This window comes from Nannizzia gypsea, genomic scaffold (genome assembly GCF_000150975.2).
Source record: "Nannizzia gypsea CBS 118893 supercont1.3 genomic scaffold, whole genome shotgun sequence".
Lineage (NCBI taxonomy): Eukaryota > Fungi > Ascomycota > Eurotiomycetes > Onygenales > Arthrodermataceae > Nannizzia > Nannizzia gypsea.
Window position 1 is genome coordinate 1,380,691 of NW_003345199.1, and position 15,029 is coordinate 1,395,719.

The 15,029-nt window shown below is 50.7% G+C and overlaps 4 protein-coding genes across 4 annotated transcripts; 2 read left to right on the top strand and 2 right to left on the bottom strand.

Moving 5' to 3' along the window:
* Positions 1 to 736: 736 nt before the first annotated feature.
* MGYG_03932 (hypothetical protein) lies at positions 737 to 2,610 on the top strand (the record flags this gene model as incomplete). Its single annotated transcript, XM_003173713.1, has 2 exons — positions 737 to 2,381; positions 2,462 to 2,610. The coding sequence occupies 2 exons, from the start codon at positions 737 to 739 to the stop codon at positions 2,608 to 2,610; spliced, it is 1,794 nt and encodes a 597-aa protein (XP_003173761.1).
* A 1,718-nt stretch (positions 2,611 to 4,328) lies between these two features.
* MGYG_03933 (endo-beta-1,3-glucanase) lies at positions 4,329 to 6,411 on the bottom strand (the record flags this gene model as incomplete). The annotated part of the gene is made up of 2 exons (XM_003173714.1): positions 4,329 to 4,473; positions 4,526 to 6,411. The coding sequence occupies 2 exons, from the start codon at positions 6,409 to 6,411 to the stop codon at positions 4,329 to 4,331; spliced, it is 2,031 nt and encodes a 676-aa protein (XP_003173762.1).
* Positions 6,412 to 7,543: 1,132 nt separating this feature from the next.
* Positions 7,544 to 9,975, bottom strand: MGYG_03934 (hypothetical protein; the record flags this gene model as incomplete). The annotated part of the gene is made up of 3 exons (XM_003173715.1): positions 7,544 to 7,764; positions 7,822 to 8,478; positions 8,955 to 9,975. The coding sequence occupies 3 exons, from the start codon at positions 9,973 to 9,975 to the stop codon at positions 7,544 to 7,546; spliced, it is 1,899 nt and encodes a 632-aa protein (XP_003173763.1).
* A 3,653-nt stretch (positions 9,976 to 13,628) lies between these two features.
* On the top strand, positions 13,629 to 13,999 carry MGYG_03935 (hypothetical protein; the record flags this gene model as incomplete). The annotated part of the gene is made up of 2 exons (XM_003173716.1): positions 13,629 to 13,768; positions 13,861 to 13,999. The coding sequence occupies 2 exons, from the start codon at positions 13,629 to 13,631 to the stop codon at positions 13,997 to 13,999; spliced, it is 279 nt and encodes a 92-aa protein (XP_003173764.1).
* Between the last annotated feature and the right edge of the window lie 1,030 nt (positions 14,000 to 15,029).

Genomic DNA, 15,029 nt, shown 5'->3' on the forward strand with positions numbered 1-15,029 from the left:
GGAAGAAAGATGGTCACTGAAGCTTCTTAGCAAGTTTGGGTGATTCTTAGCTGGCTAGTTATCAATTTCCCGCGCCACTGCCCACCCACGTCAACAACTAAAAACCCACCATACACCCCGATTTTTATTCATTCCACTCCGTTGCCAGATTTCGATTCTCTGCGAAGAGACAGCCTATGAGACGAAAATATGTAAGTTGTCTCGTTCCCTGGCCGTGAGTGTGTGCAGTGGTATATCAAATGTCATCCCATGCCAATGCCTGCACCCTGCACCTCGCAGTGACGCCGGTATACCTGGACCAACCCCAGCCCGCCATGCTGCCTGCAAGTTGCTGCAAGCTCAACTGCTCGAGAAAGACGTCTGGCTAATGGTTCGCTTGTTCTACAGATATAAGAGGATAGATACGAATCAGCGTCTCGCGATCTACCACCTCTCGTCTTTTTTCGTCTTAGTTATTTGGCTATTAGTGCGCGGAAAACGCCAAACCAGCAGCAGTTCTACCTACGTATCGAACCAGAGAGCCTCAACGTGCATCAAGAGGGGAGGGAGAGGCCTTACCGCCTATAAAATTCGTCAGACTCACGCAATACGGGGATTGGCTCTTCCCTTGGGCACTGAAGGAGTGCCTTACACCCCCTCCTCGTTCGCAAAGCTACGCACATCGAGTGAATATCGCGAGCCATCTCGACCCGGCTAACGGTGTTACGGGCCTTCTGAGGGCCATCAGGTGGACGATATGGCCAGCCAGGACAGTCGGAGCGGAGCCAGAAGAAGCTCGAGGGTGTCTGGTGGCCGCGAAATCAAGCTACCTCCCACCTACACCGTTGACGGGAGAACCTACACGGCAGGCCCCGAGATGCGCCCTCGCAGCCATACGATATCAGCGGAAGGGAGCAGAATCTCACTGAATTCACCTAGCTCTCCGGGCCGGCAACCTGTTGTGACCACTATAAAGCCACGATCTCAGACAATCTATCCCTCTTCATCTCGAGACGGCGGTGAGCGGTATATAACCCCTTCATCGTCTCATTCTCGGAATAGACAATCTACTGGGCCACTGGGGGGAGAGCGTGAAGCGAAGTACAGAAATGGGTATCTTACTCCTGCCGGAAACTCTGGGTTTCCAAGTCCTGGTCGGGACGCAAATAATAAAGATATCGATGTGCATGACTCATTCAGCTATACCAATGCTCGGGAACAATTTTACAGGGACTCAGATGCTATCAGAGAATTCCGTCGGCAGGCTCCTGCTGCTGTCCGAAAGGCAAGGCCCTTGAGTTTGACCGGCCTGGAAGCATACCTTCCACAGATCACTCGAGACCCAAAGCCTAGTGGGCCCCCAACGTCGTCTAGGCGATTCCCAGGGTCTGAGAGAGACGATGCGCCGCGCAACTATAGAGAGATAAAGCCGCGGGACGTGGATACTGACAGTTCCAGTATCAACCCAAGTGGTCCTCGAACTCCTGACAGCACTCGGCGGAAGAGTTCCCTTCGTAACCCAGTCTCACTACACCAGGACAGAACTTCATCACCATCTCCTGCTCCTGCTTCACGCCGTTCTGGCTATGATGACTCCATGGAGAAAGGTTATCAGATACGGAGAGATGCGAACAATAACGTAATTGTTGATGATAAACCTGAAACTCCTCGGCGCGACCGACGTCTAAGTGTTTCTGGCCAAACTCCGAACCGAGATCGTGGATATTCTAGCAGTCGAGCTCCAGATAGAATGATGAGTGGTGGCCTTGCAACTGCTGGCCTTGCCAGTGGATATTCTAAGGAACCCATGGAGCTCTCTCCACGGCCTGGACGAGATCGCCCCGACTACCCTAGCCGTCCCGAGGATAAGTATAAGTCATCCTCCCGAAACTGGCCACAGGAATCAAATGATGGCTACTACTCGGATGGAGCTCGGGGAAATCACATGTACAAGCCATCACCTTCTCGGGAGGCGGAAAGGCATCCCAGGGCTCCATCGCCTGTTGACTCGGACTCTAAGCGGTCGGTCAACTCCCAACGTAATGAAAATTTTGCTGGAGTAGCTACAAGAGAATCGAACCCTCCTGCAAAGAGGTCACCTCCTCCAGCTTTTGGAACAAGCCCAGACACCCAAGCACCACGGGGAATTCTAAAACAGCCCACTGAGAAATTCCCTGAAGAGCCCCATGCTGTCCGAGAAGGCGTGGCGCCTTTGAAAGATACCCAAAAGAAGGGTGTACCCGCTGGCGCCCGCTGGACCAAAATTGACAGAAGGCTAGTTAGCCCGTCTGCTCTTGAAGGGCGTGAAAGGTTTGAAGAACGGCCGGACTACGTTATTGTGCTGCGTGTTCTGTCCAGGGAAGAGATTGAGGAATACGCACTTTCGTCTGCTAAGATCCGAGGTGAGTCTTGAGAACAGTAACCCAATAGATACGCTAGCTCGATACTACGGAAGCTGATGGTGGGTTTTTTTATCGAATAGCATCTCGTACTCGACGAATCACGGATCGTAAATCTAGAGACGATGATGATAATCGGACTCGCGTTCGTGATACCGACAGCGATGAAGATGATGACCGCAGCTCGTCCCAGCTGAGACTCGAACCACCACCACGGGACCCTCGACGATAAAGAGTGTGAATCTTCACTCCACATGTCCGTCATTTACACCTTTGATCTAATCTATATCCTCTCTCTGCTCTGTAACACGCAGAGCCATGCGTTTGCTTAATTTCCTCGCATCTAATGATTGATTTGTTTATTGACTTATGAATAACCTACTAAATGAAAAAAGGCAAAGAAAAGAAGAAAAAAATAGCTTCCTACATTTTTTTTATGACGACTACTAACAGTTCATTTCATTGAGAGGTGAGAATTTTGATTGATACGGACACCCTTGCTGCTATAGCTTACTTGGTACGGACTGGACTCTTTTTGTGTCTATCGAGTAATCTATGGTACGCTACTGACAAAAGCGGATGATGGACGTATGTTTGCGTTTGCTTGAGGTTGCTAGATTGTTGAATTCAAGAAAAACTCTCTTGGTACCTTTTTAATTTGATAGGTTTATCTTTACTATGAGATGCTGACTAGGTAGCTGACGGCCCTTTCAAAAAGTGTAGCGTATCTTTTTGTTTGAGAATCAACATTGACGTCGGCATTTGATACTGCAATAAGCGGGATGTGGGGCGGATGTACTTTGCTTCTAGTTGTTACTAAGCACGCTGCAAGTTAAATTTGACCACCGACGTCAACAACAACAAACGCTCATATCTATATAACTAGATACTGTCTCTTAGCGGGGATGCAAGAGATTCGATATATCAATGTATCGGGGGAATAACAGCTATTTCGCTGAGCTTTATTATTGTCCCATACCTTTGCACCAAACCTAGTCATTCTCCGAGCTAAATCCCGAAAGCACAACGAGCACTATCTACTTCTTCGTTTAACGCTCTAGATACAAATGCATAGCCGTGGAGGCTAGCACGGTATCGCTACAAACCAATCACATCATAGGCAGAAATGAAGTAAGTCAAGTATATATATCTAGGTTATCCGGCCGATCGATCAAGCCATAAGCTAGCTACTCCAAAAACACAACTATATACAAAACATCCATGCTACAAACACAATCCAACAAAAGCAAAACGGAGCAAAGCAAAGCAAAACAAAGTAAAGCAAAGCAAAGCTTCCCTCTCAAAAGAAAACGCTGACAGGCGTCCAAAAAACAAAGCAACGCAAAAGCGGGCAAAAAAGCCACTCGAAAAAGCAAGCAGCAAAAGCAAAAGCCTAAGCCTGCAACGACGTCAAAGCGGAAAAGAAAGTATAACTGATCGAACATGTGGGTGAAAAAGAAAAACAAGGCAGGGCAAAGAAAAGATAAGACCAAGGCAGCGAGCGGGGCGTCGCGCGGCGGGAACTGTATGTATGTGTATGTGTATATATATGTACGTGCATGCTTATGCGGGTGTCAGTCGCTTACTCGTGCTGGTTGAGTAGCTTATCCGTCGTCTGCCACGGGGTCGATCGGGCGAGCAAAAAAGAAAAGAGCTGGATCTGGATCTGCGGGTAAGTGGAAAGAGAAGAGGGAGAGAGAAGGTATTTACATAATGCGTGTGTCAACATCAAATCAATAAAAGGTGTAAAGATGTAAATGGTAGAAAGGTAGAATGAACAGGAAGGAAGAAGTGCGCTGGTGCTCGAACGCGGGGGGACGTGAGCTAGCTAGCCTAGCTGGTTGGCTGAACGGTATATATGGCGGTATATATGGCTGAAAGAAAAGGTATATCGAAGAGTAAAAAGGCGCGTATATATCGAAAAGATAAAAGAAGCGAATGGAGGTGAGGTTAGTTGATCGTCTTGCCGCCGCAGTCGGGAATCTTGATACCAGGCTTAAGAACCCGGCCGGGATCCATGAGACCCCATTTATCTTCCCATTCCTTGCCGGGTTCATTATACCTGACTTTCCACGGCTCATCGAAGGCCTCGAACCTGTGCACTGTTAGTAAAAGCATTGGAAAGGAAAGAAGAAAGTGTGCCATACCAGAAGTAGTCTGTGCCATTACTCAAGGCCTCACAGACCCAATGGTCCATGAAGATATTCAAATCCTTAACGCTAGCTACCGAACCCGAGGTGGAATCAGGACACTTATCCATGCCACAGTTATTGCCTCCACCACTAGGCCATCCGATTTCAGAAATGATCTGTTTCTTGTCTGTTCCCTTCGTCAGCACGACGTCGTGTTCCGTCCAGAACGACCATGCCCAGCCCGTTCCCTGGGCGGAAGTAACGCCCGCGAAAAACGGATGGACGTTGGACATAACTACATCGACTATCTTGGTGAGCGGCTGAGTCCATGCGTCTCCTAGATCGGACGTGGCGATGGGGAGCTTAAGGTTAAGCTTTGAGAGCTCGTCCTTGACGCCCTTGATATAGCCCATCAGCTGGGTGATTGTTGAGGGGTCGTTTTTGCCACGGTACAGCACTTCGTTTCCGACGATGACGCCCTTGAAGACTGATTTGTCGGGAGTGTTTTCGAGGATCTTGTAGAGCTGCTCGATCTGGCGGTCGTTGGTGGTGGTGTTGGTATCTATCCAGACACCTAGCCAGAGCTTCATCTGCGGAAGCTCGAGACGCTTAAAGGCATGCAGGACCATCTCGGTCTGGTTGCAGTCTGTGCCGTACAGACGGACGGTGTTGGTGAGCTGGGAGAGCACGGCGATGTCGCGGGTGACGTTGTTCTGGCTGGGCGGGTACTTGAGACAGAGAGGGTACTGTGTTCCCCAGGGAGTGTAGTCCATGCCCGGGAAGACCTTGTGCAGGTCGTTGCTCTGCAGGGCCTTGATCTCTTTCGAGTCCTTGCCAAGGTCGCCATTGCTGTCGTCGTCTGAGCCCGAGTGGCCGGGTCTGTTTGGGTCGGAGCTGGCAGCCTTATTGGCGAGGATGCCTGCTGTGACACCACCGGCTATAGCACCAGCTATGACCAGGGCAACTATAATGCCGATGATCCAGAGCCGCTTCTTCCGCGAGCGCTCTTCGTCTGCAAAGACCTTCTTCTCGCCTGTCGCGAGGTTGTATAGCGGTGCATCTGCCCTGCTGCTGTTGCCGCCGATATTACCACTGGAACTGGCACCACCGGCGGGACTGCGAGAGCCCGATCCGGGCAGGGAACCCGACGCACCGGCTACAGGGACGGCGCCGGCATAGAGGTTGTTGTGGCTTGAGTTATGGCCGATGCTGAGGATGGAGCGTCTCTTGGGTTCAGGCATGAAGCCGTCGTCTCCATCGTCGACTATATCATGTGGGTTGATGGATTCCGGGTGTACGGCGCCCAGGCTGGACTCGTCTCTCCTGTACGGGTCTTCATAGTGGTATCTCGCGGGGCCAGCATTAGCATTCTCCTGGTACGCATTATACCTGTCGTTACCATAGTTGTTATTGCCATAGTTGTTGTTGCCATAGTTGCCGTTGTTCATGCTGTTGGCGTGATGAGGAGGCTGCTGCTGCTGCTGCTGCTGCTGATACTGATAGCCATGGTCATATCCAGCCGGCTCATAGTTCCCGCCCATGGTCTCCTGGTATCCCATCTCCTCGTAGGCACGCGAGTCATGGAGGTGTCGACGAGACTGTCCCGGGTAAGCGGCGACGCCGGAAGCAAGGCCCGTCATGCCTCCTCCCGCAGCCCCATGGCCGTAGTTGTCTGCGCCGGTCGTGACGTCCGACTGGCCCGGGTGGTGCGGTACGTAGTCTCGGTCGGAGTAGTAAGGGTCGTCATGGGGATGAGGCTGTCGCTGCTGCTGGTGCTGCGGTGGGAGCTGGTGGTGGCTGGGGTTGACGGGCGAGTAGTAGTTGTTCTGGGGAGGTAACATGGCGAGGTCCTGATCAGGATCGGGCGAAGGGTTTCGATAAGCCGGTCGATAGGGCTGCATTTGTTTGTTTATATCTGTCTGTGTTCCTGTCTGTTTGGTTCCTGTTCCTCTTCCTGTTCCTGTCCTGATCCGTTCCGTCTGATATCGTCCTGTTCCTGTCTGTTCCTGTTCCTGTTCCTGTTCCTGTTCGTCACATATCAAGCAGCTTCTCACGGTTCGGACGGTCGACGCGGCCCGGCCCTTATCCAGATGTTTGACGATGAGACGGCGACCACTGGTGTCAGCAATTGCGGTCAGCCTTTTCGCCGTGTGGTGTGTTTTTTTCGCTCGTATCGAGGGAGCGATCGCCGTGCGCTGCGCTGTCAAGTCCCAGTCCGTCTCTTACCTAAGGAGAAGAGGACGAGACCAGCCAGGGGGGGCGAGAGGAAACCTGAAATTGGGGCGTTGAAGCCAGGAGCAGCGCTGAAACACGACCACGGCGATCCGAGATGAGATGAGAAGAAGCAGATGGAGAAGACGATGAAAAGGAGAGACAGAGGCTGAAAGATATAACTCGAGCGGAGGACGGAGAGAGAGACAGAAAAAGGAGGCTGAAGCAAGCGAGAAGCGAGATGTCTTGAACTAGCGCGAGCTGCGCAGCTTGACCAGTAGAAGATCGCGGGTTGACGTTAGTGTTTACTTGGGGATGGGCAGAGGTCGGCCTGACAACAGCGCAGGATGACGGGGCTATACAGCTAAGACTATACCAAGGACTCTACACCTATATACAACATACGATATAAAGTGGATGGATGGGTCGAGGAGGAGTCGTGAAGGGTCAAACGCCGAGGGGGCGAAGATCGTGATCACCGCGATGAGACAGAGAGTAAGATGAGATGAGATGTGAGACTCCGGGGAAGAGATGAAACAGAGACAAGAGATAACATGAGATGTATAAGGTGAATAAGAAGAGATAATAAGATGAGTATGAAGAAGATAAGATGAAGAAGAGATGAAGAAGAGATGAAGTCATCAACATGGATTCATGAGTAGACGAGAAGGAGTAAACCGCCCAAAAAACCCGGCTTTTAGCATACATACATACACAAGGATACAAACGGCCATAGAAGATAGACAGAGAAGAAAAGGGACATAGACATAGACACATAGGAAAGACATTATCATCTCATCAAGCAAGAAGTAAGAAGTGCAACTACTCGACTTCCTCTGCGCTCCGTGACGAGGCAGAAGTGAGCACCGCAGGGGGAGAAGCAGCAGCAGCAGCGACGTCCTTGTCCTTGACGTCTGCGGGCTTGCGGCCTCTCTCAAGCCATCTCCTTTTACCCACGCGCGTCTCGAAGTAAGGCGCTATCTCGCTCGTCTCGTGGCCAGCAGTCAACATGCTGTTCCTCATCTTATTCCGATACGCGTCCACTAGAAGAAGTCAGCATACATGTAAAGTAGAAGTAAAAGAAGCAGAAGAAAACTCACTTGATCGCTGCAGGAAGAGCATCCGTCCCGCAAAGACTCTGCTCTGTCCCCAACTCATCCGATAGCCCATATCATTAAGCAGCTCCTCTCTCGCCTTCTTCACCCCCGTAAGCCTCGGAACCATCACCTCTTCGCCCTCCAGCATAGACAACGGCACCCCCGTCCTACCAGCCGTCACATCTTCGCTGGCAGCATCGTCTTTACTGCCCGCCACCACCCGTCCAGCAGGCGCAGCCTCATCGTCCTCGTCCATGAACCGATCCCCCTTTCGACGCTGGTGGGCAAAGGGGGAGTGAACCGGTACGTAAGTGCGCGGGAACACCGAGTTAGCCTTACGGTACGAATCAGGTATCTCTTTCATATCGACCTGGTCCAGCATGACTTTGACACGGACTCGACATGAGCGCTGCGGGTCTTCGACGAGAATGAACTTCCGTCTCTTGCCCTCCGGTAGCTCTTTGAATTGCTGCTGAGGGTGCTGGGCCTGCACGACGTCATCGTCTGGATGGCGTTTGTCGGATGATGTTGCTGTCGAGGCGGCGGGGTATGGGTATGTGCCGTTGCCGTTGCCGGTGCCTGTGCCGCTGAAGACGTGAGATGGTCTATCGGTGTATGTTGGTTGTTGCTGTTGTTGTTGCTGTTGTTGGCGGTACTGGGCTAGGGGGGTGAGTTAGCATGGGTTACTGGCATGCGTGCTTCGGTAGACATGGTATGGTTGGGGATGGGCAAGGGCATGGACATGGACAGGGGCAGGGACAGGGGTGGCGCGGACAGGGGAGAGACAAAGACAAGGATGATGGAGTTGAGATGGAATGGAATGATGATGATGGATGAGTTGATGGATGTATGGGTATATAGATGAATGGGAATTCGGCTGATAAGTACACAGCTCAATACAATCACTCAATCGATAGTCAATCATAGACAGGTAGAAGATGTAGAAGAAGACGAATAAAAGAAACAAGAAGACCTTTTCCCTAGCCAGCTCCCAAGTCCAAGCACTCCTGTCCGGCCCGCTCCAGCATACATGGCACATAAAAACCAACAGCATAAAATAATCACAAGAGAAGATGAAGTAGATGAAGTTATGAAGAAAGTGAAGAAAAGTGAAGGTTACATCTGCTGAAACATACCGCTAACGTTAACGTCCTCTGCATGGCCGTCCTGGTGCGCTCCATGCGGCTGATGCGGCGGTAGCCCAGGCAGCGGTTGCTGTGGTTGAGCCTGCTGCTGCTGTTGCGGGTGGTGCTGGCTGAGATGCGAGGCATGCTGAGCCACGGCCTTTCTGTTGTTGGCCTTCGCCATGCGCTTGACTCGCCGACTTCTCAGCCGGGGGTCCTGGTGCGAGTTGCGCCAGCTGTCGACTGCCCGCTGGATGAGGCCTCGCTTCCCCCGCAGACACGGGTTGAGCTCTGCCAGCGCCCATCCGACTGCGTTACACTCTGTTTCGTAGACGAGTCTGTTGCCGCGGTACTGGTCCTTGGTGCAGCAGGCGCGCGGGTAGACGCAGTTCTCGGTCTTGAAGTCCTGCGGCAGCGTCTCGATGTTGATGTTCTCGACGTCGCAGCGGATGGTGTATTCCATCTTGACGCGGTCGCGCGAGTACTCGAACGCTATCCACTGCACGCCGTTGGTGTCTTGCCGCACAACCAGGGGAGTAGTGGCTGGGATGGGGCCGGGGGCAGCGCCGGAGTTGGTAGTGGGAGAAGAAGATGTCTGCGGCCTGCTCTCGAGCTTCATGCGCGGGCTGACCTGGGACTGCTGCTGCTGCTGCTGCGGGTGCTGGGCGTGTTGCTGCTGCAGCTGGGGCATGGGCGCCGAGACGGGGCTCATCATCATGCCCTGTGTCTGCGGCGGCGCCTGCTGGTGCTGCTGGTGTTGCTGGTGCTGCTGATGCTGCTGGTGGTGCTGCTGGTGTGGTGGTGGCTGCTGGTGCGGCGGCGGTGGCTGGTGCTGCTGGTGTGGTTGCTGCTGGTGGTGCTGGTAGGGCGGCAGCGAGCTCATGGGCGAGTACTGCGGGTAGGCAGCGGCGGCGTACATGCCGAGGGCGGGCGGTTGGGCGTAGAGCGAGCGGCCATGCTGGTCCTGCTGGGCGACGGAGGAGGTTGGGTGGTAGATGGGCGGGTAGGGCCGCTGCATGTGCGCCGTCGCCATTGCAGCTGAGTTGATGATGATAGAGTAGAGTGGAGGATAGAGTCGAGGAGAGGGAGTCGACAGTAGAGAGTGCGGTCGACAGAGATGGAGTAAAGAGTGTGGTAAAGAGATGGTATCGAGGTATAGAGATAGAGAGATGGGTATCTGGGTGACGAGGGGAGAGACGAGGGAGAGCTTATAAGGACAGGAAAAAGCAAGACGGGGTCGAAGTCGCAGAAGCAGAGATGGAAGTAGGAGAAGTAAGTAAGAGACGAGCGTAAGTAGGGAAGAAGAAGGTTCGGAAGTCAAAAGGGGATCAACGCGCGCCCCGAAGATCTAGAAGAAAGGCGTTGTCATGGTTTAGAGCAGGCAAGCAAGGGTGAGACAGGCAGAAGTTAGTAAAAGAGAAGAGCGTAAAAGTAAAGAGAGAGAGAGAGAGAGTAGGGAAGAGGGAGAGGGGCCACTTTGCTTTTTGCGTGTTGTTGTTGCTTTTTCGCTTTTTTTACGTTTCCTCTATTTTTTCACTTTCTGGCTTATTTTACTTACATACGAAAACGACGCTTTACTCTTCTTTACTCTTTCTCTTTACCTTACTTGTTCTACTCTTTACTATCTTCTACTTCTATGTTTTCTACTACTTCTTCTTCTGAATGGCATCTTCTATAATGCTCTTATCTGCTCATATCTTCCCCTTTAGGCATCTCTTCGTCTTCTCCTCTCCTCGTCTTCTCGTCTCTTTTCGTCTTCTCCTGCTTCTACTGCTCTAACCCTCCTTCCTAATCCGACTTCCCCCACGCTTGGCGACATGTCTTGGCAAACAAGGAGATGCTTCCTCTTCAGGTTAGAGCTCCCGAGGGTCCCACTCTTCCAGAAGCAGACAGTGAAAGTTTAAAACCGTCAGGCCAGAAAAGTCAAAAGTCAAAAAAAAGAGAGTCGAAGTCGAAGTCGAGGAAGTCACGATGGAAAGAAGACAGTAAAGGAAGGAGAGAAAGACGAAGAGTCAGCAGTTGAGAGAGAAAAAAAGGGAAATAGCAAAAGAGGAAAGATGAAGTGAGGGGTAAGAGAGAAAAGGGAAAGAAGAGCCATCTCCCCATCTCCCCCATCTCCCTCATCTCCCACTTTCCTCCCTCTCTCTTCTCTTGCTACTTCTACTTCTACTACTACTACTACTACTTCGTCTCTTACTTCATCTGCTATAGCATCTCAACCCAGCGCCGATCATGCAAAGAGTTCCTTATGTAATGCCAACCCAGTCAACCTTCTCTTCCCTCACCAAGAGGAACCACTTCTGTCTCCTCTCGCTCGTCTTTTCGGTCCACCACACCCACCTTTACTCCTACTTTACCACTCTTTAACTGCTTTTTAACTAACCTGACTAAAACTAACTCTCCCTCCCTCTCTCCACTCTCCACTCTCCCACTCTCCACCTCCATCCGCCCGCCGCCCATCCCTAAGCGAGCTCCCTTGTCCCCTACTCTTACCCTCTCACACTTATCATATACCTACGCCTAAGTAACTTCTGACTTCTGACTTCTGACTTCCCTTGCCCGAGCTCCCAGACAGGCACGATGCTTGTTTCGTATCCCTCCCCTTGCTCGTATCATGGAAGAAGCAAAGACGCAGCAGCAGCAAAAGTAACAGCAAGAAGCACTCACCGGCTAGCGTCGAACATCACCTTCGAACCCGCTCAGCTCCTTGTCTTCCCGCTCTATCCCTGCTAGGCCCTGCTCGCTCTATACCACCGTCTGATAAGCGCTGCCTCTCTCCAGGATGTTTCACCTTCTTCTCCTTCTCTTACATACTTACTTAAGGACTTACTTAACTGGAGAGTTATATTACTGACTTAGTAAGAGATACTCGGGCGAGTCCCCGCATTACTCTCTGCCTTTCTACCTTTCGACTTTACTTAAAAATACCCGGTCCTTCGAGTGGGGATGGGATCAGGATCAGGATCAGGATAATTTCGCTGGTTGAGATGATGATTTCTGATGGTAGTTAGTGGTTGATGCTCATGCTGCTGATGAGATGTGCCCGTCGGTAAGATTTGCTCTTTTTTCTTTTTCCTCTTTCGTCCACTTCCACTGTCACTTACATGAGTTGACACTTGACACTCACTTGACACTTGACTTTTGACACTTCAGACACTTCAGACACACTTCAAACCGGCTCTGCATTCCGCTCACCTCTTGTTCTTGTCTCTCTCTGTGTCTATGCTTCATGCGTCGTCCACTGTGTAACTAACCAACTAACCTGCCAAACCTCCCATTCGATAGGCGGTTTTTTTTCCTCCCTCTTCGTGACACCCTTCAGCCCATCGGCTATTCACTCTCCCGAGCAACACACACACTCACACACAGCTAGCAGCCCACCAACCACACCTCACCACACCCTCCTAGCCTGCATATACATACATACATACAACATACATACATAATATGTAATATGTAATATGTAATAATAATAATAATAATAATGTAATTTCTCTCCGTCGACATCTGCCTCTCTGTATGTATGTACGTATGTATGTAGGTGTATGTACGTCCTGCTTTTTTCCTTTCTTTTCTTCTTCATGCTTCGCCTCAAATCGCCTGATAGAGTTAACAGCCCGCATATACTCAATGTATGTATGTATCATCACCTTCACATTCACCTTCAACTGCTCTGTAACCGACCTGTCCATCCTCTTCGTCTTCATGCATCTCTCTCTCGTTTTTCCTTCCTTCTTCCGCAGGCCACTCCCGTCCACCCGCAGCTTACTAGTGCATGTTGTGTTGTGTTTACTTACTCTTACTTTTATGCCCAGTCAGTTATGCTATCCTCCCTCTCCCGACTTACCTAGGAAGAGCAACTAACACATGTACGTCCATGCTGTCCCTCGTATCGATCTCAGCCTGCGTCGCACTGCCTGGCTGTCCTGTACGAGCCCCCCCTTTATTTCGCTCTTCTTTTCTTTTCTTTGCAACTTTCTCTTCTTCATTCTCTCTCATCCATTACGTAGTTAGTTACTTCATCTCGCTGCTGCTAGTCCTCTAAGCGAAGCCGCTTTCGGATAGTCTGGTTAGGTGAGTTAGTTAGGTACGTACTTGCCTGTACGGATACTTACACTTACTTATGCTTATGCTTAACTTGTTTATCCCCCTTGACCGACCCGACTCGCTCCTCTTTGCTTCTTCTTGATTTCTTCTTCCTTTTTCTTCCCCCTTCGTCTCTTTTTGCTTCTTTTCTTCTTCGCTCTCCGATGTAACGAGAATAAGTACTTACGTTAAACTAGCTAGTGGTGGTTCATGCTTAGTGTGATTCTTAGGGGGGAGAATAATAATACTTCCGGAAGTTTCGTCCTTTTTTTCCACTATGGCTTTTTGCCGGCTGGTCATTAGTAGTAGCGGCTGTGGTACGAAAACGGTGGGGAAGAAGTGGACGTTGGACGAAAGTGAGGAAAGGTGCAGGTCGAGTCAGGAAGAAACGGCAGCAGGACGGATGCACTGCATACAATAATACGCAATAAACATACATAATCTGCAGATTAGTTGGGAGGTAAGTGGTCGATGGTAAGAGGTTGGTTTGGTTGTTGATGTGGTTGAAGCATCCCTGAGCTTTCTCCAGACTCGCAAGGAATCGACCAGCCCTTTAATTTTTTTTTCCTTTTTGTTTCTCTTTCCCCTGTGGCTGATGGGATGGGTTGGGATGCGATGCGATGCGATGGAGATAGAGATGGGGATTGGGATGGGGATGGGATGGGGGATGGATGCGAGGCGGGCGGGAGGAGCCTGGCCTGGCGTGACAGGCCATGGCCATGGATATTAGGGGGTACAGGGTTGGATGGATGGATGGAGGGAGGGATAGGAGTTCGGAAATGAACAGATAACACATAACTGCCTAGCTAACTAGTCTCAGGAGAGCTGATAGGAAGTACGGAGTAGCGAGATGGCAGTTAAGGGATAAGGAGAAATGTTGGATGCTGGACGGTTACTGGTTGATAAGGAAGACGACTACCACCACCACCACTACTACTACAAAGGTTGGTGGTGGCCTTGAGGTTGGATAACTGAAGTATGTTTGGTGATGGAGGAACCCTTCTCAAGATCCACTGGCTGGGATGGGGAGAGCCTCAGGAGGGAAGCTTGACAGAGGTAAGGATGGCTAGTGAAGGGATCTCGCCCTCGCCCTCGCCCTCGCCATCGACAAGGCAGGACAGGGAAGTAAGCAGCGCAAAGCAAGTATATCAGGTACATAAGAACCGACGAAGTGGAAGCACAGTCGCCGTCGCGCTATCCAGAAGTTGGAGCCAGAAGTTGGAGAAGTCAACTTCTTACTTGTTGGATGGTTGGCGATGCGAAGTAGATGTATCAAACCAACGTCGAGACAGCATGCAGTCGAGCATGGTGATTCGCCAGTGCCTCAGCTCGATCTGAACTGTTGGCTGCATTCGTTCCTTTTTGTTTGTTCCATTCAGCTGTTCATGCTGCTCATGACGTTCATGCCGTTCATGTTCATTTTCATATTCTTGTTCTGTTCTCTTCTGTTGGATGATGCACGGCAGTTTAAACGTGGCGAACAATGGAGACTAGAGACTGGAGATTGATTGACTGGACACGGACTGGCCACTGGCCCAAGATCCACGTCAAGGTCCAACTCAAGTCAAGGCAAGTCAAGGTCAGGCCAGACCAAGCAAAAAGCTCACCCCTGCAACCTGACTGGTAGATGAGATGAAGTGAGGAGGGGGAGGAGGATCGAAAGCGGGCTCAAATGATTCTCAAATCCCGCGACCGAACGGCTCCATCCACTTTCTTTTCCATCGAGTATGGAGCACATAAAATTGTAAAGTGTGAAATGAAAAAAAAGAGGCAGATAATATAAAATATGCAATAATAAGGGGCGATATAGGGCCCTTGACTCAAACTGTCTTCCTTCTTTTTTTCCTTTCTTTTTTTTGCTTTCGGAGTCCGTTCCATGCCTGTCCTCGGTCCGCAGGCTTGATTGGCAGATAGCAGATAATGTCGAAAAAAGGGTCCCAGTGCGCATCAAAACGGCATTATACATATACGTGTGTATGTATATATGACTGTATGAATGTA